This window comes from Terrapene carolina, unplaced genomic scaffold (assembly GCF_002925995.2).
Source record: "Terrapene carolina triunguis isolate 2854851 unplaced genomic scaffold, T_m_triunguis-2.0 Scaffold130, whole genome shotgun sequence".
In the NCBI taxonomy this organism is placed as follows: Eukaryota; Metazoa; Chordata; order Testudines; family Emydidae; genus Terrapene; species Terrapene triunguis.
In genome coordinates, this window is record NW_020664481.1 from 19,393,766 (window position 1) to 19,404,512 (window position 10,747).

General features: G+C 62.9%; 1 protein-coding gene across 1 annotated transcript in view; it reads left to right on the forward strand.

Annotated features, from left to right (window-relative positions):
• Positions 1-10,747, forward strand: part of SLC9A5 (solute carrier family 9 member A5) — a 42,272-nt gene that overhangs the window by 23,763 nt on the left and 7,762 nt on the right. Inside the window, exons 6-12 of the mRNA XM_029911808.1 lie at positions 584-804; positions 1,009-1,211; positions 4,851-4,940; positions 5,101-5,171; positions 8,017-8,146; positions 8,867-8,955; positions 10,511-10,637. Coding sequence (XP_029767668.1) covers positions 584-804; positions 1,009-1,211; positions 4,851-4,940; positions 5,101-5,171; positions 8,017-8,146; positions 8,867-8,955; positions 10,511-10,637 — 931 coding nt within the window. The remainder of the gene's footprint in view (positions 1-583; positions 805-1,008; positions 1,212-4,850; positions 4,941-5,100; positions 5,172-8,016; positions 8,147-8,866; positions 8,956-10,510; positions 10,638-10,747) is intronic.

The window sequence follows — 10,747 nt, forward strand, 5'->3', positions numbered from 1 at the left end:
GCCCAGGCGGGGTCCTGGGGAAGCCAGAGGGTCCCGCACCCCCACTTCGCAGTCAGACGTGACTCTCAGCCAGCCAGTAAAACAGAGGTTTATTAGACGACAGGAACACGGTCTAAAACAGAGCTTGTAGGTCCAGCGAACAGGACCCCTCCGCCGGGTCCATTCTGGAGCCCAGCGAGCCAGACACCCCTGTCTGCCCTAACTCCTAGTCCCCAGCCAGCTCCCAACTGAAACCCCCTCCAGCCCCTCCTTTCTGGCCTTTGTCTCTTTCCCAGGCCAGGAGGTCACCTGATCTCTTTGTTCACCTTTAGTAATTCCCTTGCACGGGGGGGGAAGGGCCCTGGCCATTTGTTGCTAGGATACAACATTTATGCACACTGGAGACTTAAGAAATGCATAGGGGAAACTGAGGCACCTACACAGTATTCAGAGGAAACATTAAGAACAGTCCCACTTCGTCACAGTGAGCATCCAGGGCCCCTGGCACTCGCCGGCCAGTGCAAAGGGAGTGGGGAGGGGGCAGCTGTGTCCAGGGGCAGCATGGCCCTGCCCGTGTCTATCCCGAGCTCTTGCCGTCCTCTAGGGTCACCTTCTGTGGGATCTGCTGTAAGAAATATGTGGAAGCCAACATCTCCCGGAAATCCCGCACCACTGTCAAGTACACCATGAAAACGCTGGCCAGCAGCTCCGAGACCGTCATCTTCATGTTCCTGGGCATCTCCGCCGTGGACACCTCCAAGTGGGCGTGGGACACGGCGCTGGTGCTGGGCACCCTGCTCTTCATCCTGCTCTTCCGGGCCGTGGGTCAGTCGCTCTCCTGTCCTGTGCTGTCTGCAGCTCTCAGCCCCTGGCTGGGGGCTGTCAGGTCCCCGGGATGTGGGGCAATCTGCCAGGGATAGGACCGGGGGGCGCTTGCAGAGGGTTTGTAAGAGCCCTGGCCCCGGCTGCATCCTGCAGAGCACGCACCCGGGCCAGGCCCTCATCCGCATCCCTCCCCTTCGCCCCTAGGTGTCATCCTCCAGACCTGGGTGCTCAACCGCTTCCGCCTCACGCCGCTGGACCGCATCGACCAGGTGGTGATGTCGTACGGGGGCCTGCGGGGGGCCGTCGCCTTTGCCCTGGTCATCCTGCTGGACGGAGACAAAGTGCGAGCCAAGGACTACTTCGTGGCAACGACCATCGTGGTGGTCTTCTTCACCGTCCTCGTGCAGGTCAGCAAGGCAGGGCCCGGCCGTCCCCAACCACACCAGACCTCCAGGGTGGCTCTGTGCCGGAGAGCAGGGCTAGCTGTGGTGCTCCTGCCCGGCTGCAGGGGGCTGGCATCGGAGGCAGCTCATGGGGAGGTACGAGGCTGGGGTGGAGGAGGCTGGAGGTCGCACTCCAGGACTCCGAGGACCGGAGCAGGGGGCTGCTGGGATATGGGCAGACAGCCCTGCCCCCTCTGGGGCATCGCAGGGCCCAGAGCAGTTCTCTGAGTGGGGCAGCTGCTTCTCCCTCTTAGACAAAACATGCCTTAGAGAGACGGGGCTGGGAGCTCCCCTCCCGCCTGCTCTGCCTGGCACCAGCCGGCTCCTCTCGCTGGTCCCGGCACGCAGGCTGGGCACACGCACTAGCCCTGGGGCGCAGAGCCAGGGGGCAGCAGGAGAGGGAGCAAAAGGCATTCGGCTGCTAAAGGGGGAGCTGGCTGGCTGGCGCCTGACCCCCCCCCCCCCCGTGTTTCCCCCCTCGCTCTGCTCCTGAGGCCTGGCACTTACACCCAGTTCAGCCTAAGGAGAAGCTGCTCCAAGGTTGCCAGGCAGGGTTGCCAATGGGGGACTGTTTTCTTAGCCCCCCCGCCGCCCCTCCCCCCCAGTATTAGCAGCAGGACTCCCTACATTCGCCAGGGGGATTTCTTGCTGCTGGGGACGTTGGCAGAGACTGCGAGGGGGGAGGCTACCCCCTGGAAGTGCTGACCCCCCCCGCCAGACAGAGCCCCTTCCTGCCCCTGCCCCTTCAGGGCAGCTCCGGGCCACACGGCCCTGCCAGGCAGAGCCTGCAGAGAGCTGGGGGCAGGAGGGGAGTGGAGAGCTGCACCTGTGAGTCCCGGCCCCCCTGCTGGCCAGGGCCCCGTCTGCTTTCCCTGCGCAGGCTCTGGTCCGTGCAGCGCAGGGCGAGGCCCCGGGGCCCCGCCGTCCGCCCAGACGGTCGGTGGGCAGCAGTGCTCACGGTGCCAGCGGTGCCTCCCCTTGTGCTGCTCGTGAGTACTAGTGAGCGGCCCTCATTCTCCGGCTGTGGGTGGGTCTGCTCAGGCCTGGGCCTTGGAGTCGGGTGTCAGACCCTGCAGCACAGGCGGGTGCCGCCGGCACACGCGTGTGAGGTTGTTTGGGTTAGTTGTGAGCAGGCCAGACCAGAGCCCATCCGCCTGCACGTGCAGACACAGCAACATGGGCCCTGGGCTTCTCCCCCACTGTCCCCAGGCAGAGACTCAGGCGTGGCCACTAGGTGGCACTGTGACCTCGCGAAAATGCTGGCGAGGCGAAGTCCCTGGCCAGGCCGTGTGTATGCCCTGCCCTGGGCTGCTCTCTGCCCGCCGGATGTGCCAGGCCGGGTGTGCCCTGCCTTGGGCTGCTCTGTGCCCCTCCCCGGCCGTGCCAGGCCAGGTGTGCCCTGACCTGCGCTGCTCTGTGCCCGCCCCGGGTGTGCCAGGCCAGGTGTGTGCTGCTCTGTGCCCCCCCCAGCGGTGCCAGGCTGGGTGTGCCCTGCCCTGGGCTGCCCTGTGCCCCCCCCAGCGGTGCCAGGCCGGGTGTGAGCCCTACAGTCTCCTGAACGCCGCACGGGGGCAGCCCACCTGCTCCCCCTCCAGTTAAAGGCAGCGCCTGCCCCCAGGGATCCCGTCTCTTGAGGAGACTGGGCACGCGGCAGGCAGAAGAAACTCTGTGCTAGGCAAGAAGTAGATGGGATGAAACAGCCTTTGTGGGTGTAGCCTCCCCCTTGCTGCCTTGGCTCCCCACCGTGTCACACACAGGGAACAGGGGCAAGGGCATTGGACCGGCATGGCCGCAAATCCCTAACTGAGCTAAACGCTTCCCCACAGTGCACCATTGGCCTGTGGAACTCACTGCCACAGGAAGTTGCTAAGCCCAAGATCTTAGCAGGCTCCACAGGGAGACTGGCCCTTCATATGGATAATGAGACGGGCCTGTTAGAACAGTCACCAAAGAGCCTTGGAAGGCAGGTAAATCCTCCAGCTTCAGGGCTCTCCCCCGCGGGCCCTGGGGCTTGGAGGAGCCCCCGGGCTGTCAGCTCTGCAAAGAAGCTGCTGCCTCAGCCCAGGCAGGAAGGGACCCGGGAGCAGCCTCTCTTCTGCCCCAGAACCGCAGCGGTTGTTGCCTCTTGAGTTTGCCATGTCCTCCAGGCAGGGCCCTAGCTGTCCCCGTCATGTGTGAGCCTGAGGGGCTGGCACTGCGGAGACTCAAGGACCAAGGAGCTCACAGAAGAGGCTGTTGTGAGCTGCTGTGTTCAGTGCTGGGGTCCGCAAGGCTGTGTCCCTCCCCTGAGCCAGGCGCATGGTCCGACTGGGGTGACTCCCACCCCTCGACAGGTGCTGAGGCATCTCTGGAAATCTGGCAAGTTTCTGAGGCTGGAGGTCTTTACTCTGCCAGTCCTTGGCGGCCAGTCCCTCTGGGAGACGGGAGCCCCCTGCTGCATTCTGCTTCTGGACACGGGCATGGGGCACCGGTGCTCTCCAGCATGCAATACAACAGATGCTGCAGAACCAGCCGCCTCAGGGCAGGATGGAGCCTCCCGCCCCCTGGAGGAAGGCAGAGGGGAAGCCCTCTGGTGCTGAATTCATAGGCTGCATCCTAAGTGTTGTCTGAGCTTAGACCCCACAGTGCCAGGTGCTGTACATCTTCAGCCACAGGTTGTCCTAGCCGTGACAATAGAGATGGTGTACGGGTAGCGTTCAGTGAGGCACGTTCTCACTCGCTCTCGTGAAACACGAGTACGGAACTCCGACAGCCCCGCCCCAAAGCCAGCAACCGAGCCTGGCTGGCGAGACTTGTGTGCTTTGTAAACCCGCGCTGCTCACTGCCGCGGTTCTGTGATTCCTGCGGAGACCGGTCCCCATCGCCTTGACGTCAGTGGGTCAAGCCCACCCCGGTGTGACTCCGCTGCCTTTGCTGGAATTGCCCCAGGGGTGGATTTAGCCCCAGCATGTGTTGTTCCAAAATGTCTAGCCATGCGGGGGTTTCCCCTTCCCTTGCCTCGAGCATTGTGCCCTGGTCTCTGCTTCCTCTGCACTTCTCCGGGATTTTGAATGACTGGGTGGTTCACCGCGCCGGCTGGTAGCTAACCGCCTGGCTGGGGGCTGCCGGTCCCAAGCGTCCCCTCCCCTGCTCTGCTCCAGCAGCCGCTCTAACAAGGGCTTCGTCCCTGCCCGAGAAACCAGGCATCTGTCAGCTTTGCTTATAGCAGGCAGCTTCTGAAGGAGCTCAGCACATCAGCCCATACTGAGGTCTCTGCCCCGCCATACGGCCCAATTCTCCTCTCCCTGCCCCCAGTGTCACTTGGATGGCACCGGAGCCACTTCTGATTGACACCGGCGTGCGAGAGGCATCGAGGCCCTGGTACGCTGTAGGCACGTGTCTCCTGGTGCCAAGGCCTCGGGGCAGCACCTCCTTTCTTGTGCTGCATCTTGGCCCAGCAGCCCCGTCTGCCTGTGTACTTGGGCGGATGGCTCGGCGGGCTCCCCCAGGGAAGCGCTCAGAGGAGGGGAGAGCGGAGTGGCAAAGGCCCAGGGTAGATGCCGCCCAGGCTGGGGGGAATTGGGGCTGGCTCGGTGCCCACGGAGCTTTGCTCTGCCGTTTCAGGGTCTGACCATCAAGCCGCTGGTGAAGTGGCTGAAGGTGAAGCGGAGCGACCATCACAAGCCGACGCTGAACGAGGAACTGCATGAGCACGTAGGTAGTGGGGCCAAGCCGGGATGGCCGGCGTCTCCCCAGCCCTGCGTGCCACGGGCCTGCCCCAGCTCTCCTTTTGGCAGGGGCAGTTTCCAGCAGGGATGGGGCGCCAGTTCGGACCCCCCCCCAGCACTCACTCACTGTGTTTTCTCTTTCCAAGGCCTTTGACCACATTCTGGCAGCAGTGGAGGATGTAGTCGGTCACCACGGTTACCGTTACTGGCGAGACAGGTGAGTGCCCACGTGTGCTGGAGGCCTCTGCCCCCCCTCGCCCGCTCCTGCCCCCCCCGCCACGGCTGCCTCCCCCGTCGCGCTCTGGCCCTGTGTGTTCCCTGGGCCCATGCACATGGCAACGTGCCAGTTGTGGGGCACTGAGTGGGGACCCCTCGCTCTGCAGGCTTGAGAGGGGCAACGTGAGGCTGGTGGGAGGCAGGCCGGCCCAGTGCTGCTCTCTGCCCCAGGGCCCCGCCACGGCCCTGCTCCCTGGGACTGAGGGGAACAGTGCAGCCCAGCAGGTCTCGGGCCTTCCGGTCCCTGCGATCGCATCCCAAGAGCCAACAGCGCCTGCCTGGGGGGGGCTCGCCCCCTCCAACCCCGGCCCCCTCATGTGGCATGTCACCCAACCCCCTCATCTCCCCATCCCTCTGAACCTGACCCCGAACTGCCTCTCTGCCCACCCCGCCCTAGCCCCGACCTCTTCATCACTCTGCCCACCCCCACACCAACCTCCTCCTCTCCCCACACAACCGTGACACCCTCATCCCCCCCAACCACCCCCACCCCAACGCCTGCCAACCTCAACTCCCCACCCCCATCCCGACACCCTCATCGCCCCGACCACCCCACCCCTGCTCCAACCTCTGACACCCTCATCGTCCCACCCATCCCCACCCCAACACCGACCCCCTCATCTGCCCATCCGCTCTGAACCTGACCCCGAACTGCCTCTCTACCCACCCTGCCCTAGTCCCGACCTCTTCATCACCCCAGCTCCAACCACCTTCTCTCCCCGCCCCAACTCCCAACTTCCTCATCTCTCCACCCACCGTGGTCCCAGCCTCAACCCTGCCCACCCAACCCTGACACCCGCCCATACCTCCCGGCTTCTTGCACTGTGACCTTGGGGCCAGGAAGATGCAAGATGGGCTTGCTCAGCACACTTTTAAATCCATGGTGCCCTCCTCTCTCAGCCCCTGCTCAGCGCCAGGCCCGGCCGGTGGGAAGGGCCAGTTGTGATGGGTTCAGTCACAGAGACCCCCCTTGGGACTGTCACCTGATGTGCTGAAAGTGCCTCTGAGCCCGTTTTCCCTGCCAGCTTGGGACTCCAGAGCCCTGCCTTGTTAAACCAGACACGCTAGCCGGCTGCAGCACAGACCCAGCGTCAGGTCTACGCCCCCAAAGCTTCAGGCTTTAACCAAAAACTGCTCAGCAGGTCACCTGTCTCCAGCACCCAGACACCCAGCTCCCAATGGGATCCAAACCCCAAATAAATCCGTTTTACTCTGTATAAAGCATATACAGGGTAAACTCATACATTGTTCGTTCTCTATAACCCTGATAGAGAGAGATGCACAGCTGTTTGCTCCCCCAGGTATTAATCACTTACTCTGGGTTTACTAATAAACAAAAGTGATTTTATGAAGTATAAAAAGTAGGATTTAAACGGTTCCAAGTAATATCAGACAGAACAAAGTAAATTACCAAGCAAAATAAAACAAAACACGCAAGTCTAAGCCTAATACATTAAGAAACTGATTACGGGTAATATCTCTCCCTCAGAGATGTTCCAATAAGCTTCTTTCACAGACTAGATTCCTTCCTAGTCTGGGCCCAATCCTTTCCCCGGTACAGTCCTTGTTAGTTCCAGCAGGCATCTTAGGTGGAAACTAGGGGTTTTCTCATGACTGGAACCCCCTTGTCCTGCTCCACCCCCTTTTATAGCTTTGACACAAGGCGGGAATCCTTTGTCTCTCTGGGTCCCCACCCCCCTTCTAAATGGAAAAGCACCAGGTTTAAGACGGATTCCAGTGTCAGGTGACATGGTCACATGTCACTGTAAGACCCCATTTTTCATTACCCACAGGCTGGCCCACAGGTACAGACAGGTGTGCAGGTAAACAGCCACTTACAGTCACTCGTCCTAGTCAATGGGAGCCATCAAGAGTCTAAACCACCATTAATGGCCCACGCTTTGCATCATTACAATAGGCCCTCAGAGTTCTATTTCATATTTCTAGTTTCAGATACACGAGTGGTACATTTATACAAATAGGATGACCACATTCAGTAGATTATAAACTTTGTAATGATACCTTACAAGAGACCTTTGGCATGAAGCATATTCCAGTTACATCCTAGTCACACTTCTAAACATATTTTTAGAAAGCGTATGGCGTGCACCCTCATGCCAGTCTTGGGCCTCTGCCATGCTCTGTGAGAGTCCACGATGTGCCGTGGCGCTTGGGCACGGGGAGAGACCACGAGGCTCCATGGCAGGTGGAGTCCAGCCAGGCACGAGCCCCCTGGATGACGTGGGGCACGAGGGTTCTGGAGCTACAGCTCCCATGAGGCACCACAGCCCTGAGTCCATTTCCTGATTGGGGGGGGTTCCAGGTCGGGAGAGCCTGCCCTGCCCCACTCGCCCACCCGCCGCAGTCCCTGCGGGGTCCCCTCCTGCCGCCCGCCCCCTCCCACAGGATGCTCTCTCTGCCCTCCCGCCCCTCGGCCCCCTGGCTGCCATATGGAGCCGTGGTTCTCTCAGCACAGTGGGGCCGCTCCTGGCCAGCTTCGTGCGCTAGTGGCCAGATCTTCCTCCCCCAGCGGCTGCATAGCTGCTTCCTCGTGCCAGCGACTGCCGGGGCTGCCCTCGCCCCACCCCCATGGAATAGTCTCGCCCCCACGCCACTGGGAATCGCCGCTCGATTGCTGCTGGACCTGTCTCCAGGGAATGTGGCAGAACGTTAGAGGAGACGCCTTGTTAACCTGCCCCTTCGGCTGGGATCCCAGGTGCGCCGGGGCGAGGGGGCTGCCGTCCTGCACACGGGAGCTCACCACCTCTTCCTCCCTCTTGTGCCAGATGGGAGCAGTTCGACAAGAGGTACCTGAGCCAGCTCCTGATGCGGAAATCGGCCTATCGGCTCAAAGACGAAATCTGGGATGTTTACTGCAAGCTGAATATCCGCGATGCCATCAGCTTTGTGGATCAGGTACCGGCGCAGCCCCCAGCAGCTACCGCACGCCCTGCCTGGCGGCAGCTAGATCGCCGCTCCGCTGGGGAACGGCGGGGCCTGACCCCTGCAGCTCTCCTGGATGAACCGACCCTGCTGGGGGCACTTCCCCACCAGCACAGGGACCAGCTCTGCCCCGGCTCCCAGGCCAGCCAGTCCTCCCGTGCTGGCAGCCCACCCCCGCCAGGGCCGTGGCAGTCACAGCTTGTCGGGCCAGAGCAGGTCCCCTAGGGACAGCTGGGAGCCCCTGCGAGCCTGGGGCCAGGGGTAGAAAGCGGGGCCAGTGGGACTCCCCGAGTGCTGCCCCCCCTCCCGGCCGGGCCCCCCAAGCGCTGCCCCCTCCCCCCGGCTATCCACCCCTGGGCGCTGCCCCCTCCCGGCTGGGCCCCCCCGAGTGCTGCCCCCCCCAAGCCGGGGCCCCCAGGCACTGCCCCTGAGTGGCCCATCAGTAGTAAAAGACACAAACTGCCAAATATCTCTGAGGGCACCTAGCAATTGCTCCTGGCAGCCAGCTCTGCCCAGCCCCCAGGTCGGGTCGAGGGGCAGGCGGTGCCAGCAGAGGGTAGCTGGCGGCTCGGTGGCTGGCGAGGGACACAAGGTGCCAGCAGAACCCTGGTACCTCCCATCTCGGCTCTGCGGGGGGGCTGCCTGAGCGCGGGCGGGGACTTTGACGCTGCTCTGGTCTCTTGCTCCCTTTAGGGTGGTCACGTGCTCTCCGCCTCGAGGCTCACGCTGCCCTCCATGCCCAGCAGGACCTCCATGTCGGAGTCGTCGGTCACAAACCTCCTGTGAGTGCGCTGCCCCCGGCCGGGCTATGTGCTGCCCTGGGAGTTCCCGGTCCTCCCGCCCCCGGCTCTGCAGAGCGGTGGCTGCTGGGAGGAATGGAGCCCCCCCTAACCTCCCATGCGCCTGCAAACAGTCCAGGCTGCGGCTGCCGTGTCCTGCCCCAGGGTGGCAGATCTGCAGCCGCCTCTGGGGCATTGAGTGCTGCGGTGACTGCAGGCCATGCGTTGGGATTGGTCGTTCTCTTCACTGCATCGCGTACTGCAGGGCCCCGCGTACTGCTCCGACACCTCCGCCCTCGAAAACCCCAGGGCTCACACACGCTCTGTCTGCTCTGCTCCACTGCCAGCTAGCTCCCTCCCGCACCCCACCTGCCGACACATCGTTAGTGGTACAGGGAGAAGGGGGGCTGGAGTTCTGGCTGGGTTTCTCCTGCGCTTGTGGGCAGTCGCTGTGTCCCATGGCCGCTGCCATACGTTGGCAGCGAGTGAGTGTGGTTGGGGGTCAGGCCCGTGAGCCGAGGTTGGTACGGGTGAAGCTGCCGTAACTGGTGACTTCCGGGTGGTTCAGTGCGCTGCAAGGGTAGGAAATGGGAGCGTCTCTAAGCTAACAACGTTTTTGGCGTGTGAATTCCCAGGGTGTTTTGAGGCAGTGTAGACGGTGCGTTCACACTGTCAGCCAGCGCTGATATTTGCTACGCCCCCGCGGCTCCTCGCACACCTCCCCCACGTTCTCCCCCCCACTCCACTCCCTTCCCGGCTCCTCTCCACTCCTCGGTGGGGATGGATCTTTCCCTGGAAAAGGGGCCGAGACAAGGGGCAGGGGGAGATGTGTTCAGTGGGGCTATGGGAGAGGTGTGGGGCAGGGGGATGAGGGGCGACTGGGGAGGTATGGGGAGCACGGGAGAAGCAGGGCTCCAGCTGGAGCAAGGTTGGGCTCTGACAAGGTTCATCAGAGCAGTGTCGCTCTCTGGCCCCCCGTCTGCATGGGGGGAGGCGGGGAGGGGTGGGGCTGGGGGGACAGCAGCGGGGACTGCTCCCTGCACTGCGAGGGACGGGGCAGGCTGGGTGGTGGCAGAGAGGGCGAGGAGCTGGCGCATGGGGCCAGCTGTCGGCTGGCCTTGGCAGAGCTGCGCTAGGTACCCGTGACTCAGGGAATTGCTTCTCTCTGGGCTGTGTGTCCAGGCTACGAGGAGCCCTGTCCCTGAGTGTGTAGGAGCCGGGACGTGCCCCTGGCTGTGTGCACAGGCACACACAACAGGTGCGCACCCCGGCACACAAACGCACACCTGCTTTCTCCCTGCGGAAGGGCGGAGCCGAACTCTGAGCACTGGCCAGAGGGGGCGCTGGAGAGCAGTGTGCAGGGAGCTCAGAGCGTGGAGATCCAGCGAGCTCTGCTGATGCCCCAGGCCATGCGCTGTGATGGCTCTAGCCCGGAGGCGCACAGAAATCACCCACTACCTTGGCGCTGGCAGACTGACCGTGCGACGCCCGCGCTCTGGCTCTGCCCCGCCTGCCCCAGCGGGGGGCGCTGAGAGCTCTGCCCGTGTCTCCCTCACAGGAGGGAAAGCGGCAGCGGCGCATGTCTGGATCTGCAGGTCATCGACACCGTGAGGAGCAGGAGGGATAAGGAAGATGCCGTGATGCACCATGTGTTATGCGGGAGCCTCTACAAACCACGCAGGAGGGTGAGCGTCCCTGGACCCCGTCACCACCTCTCTGCAGCACCGACAGGAGCCGTAGGAAACACTGGGGGGGACATAGAAACCAGCCCTCCCCACTCCTGGTATCTCTCACC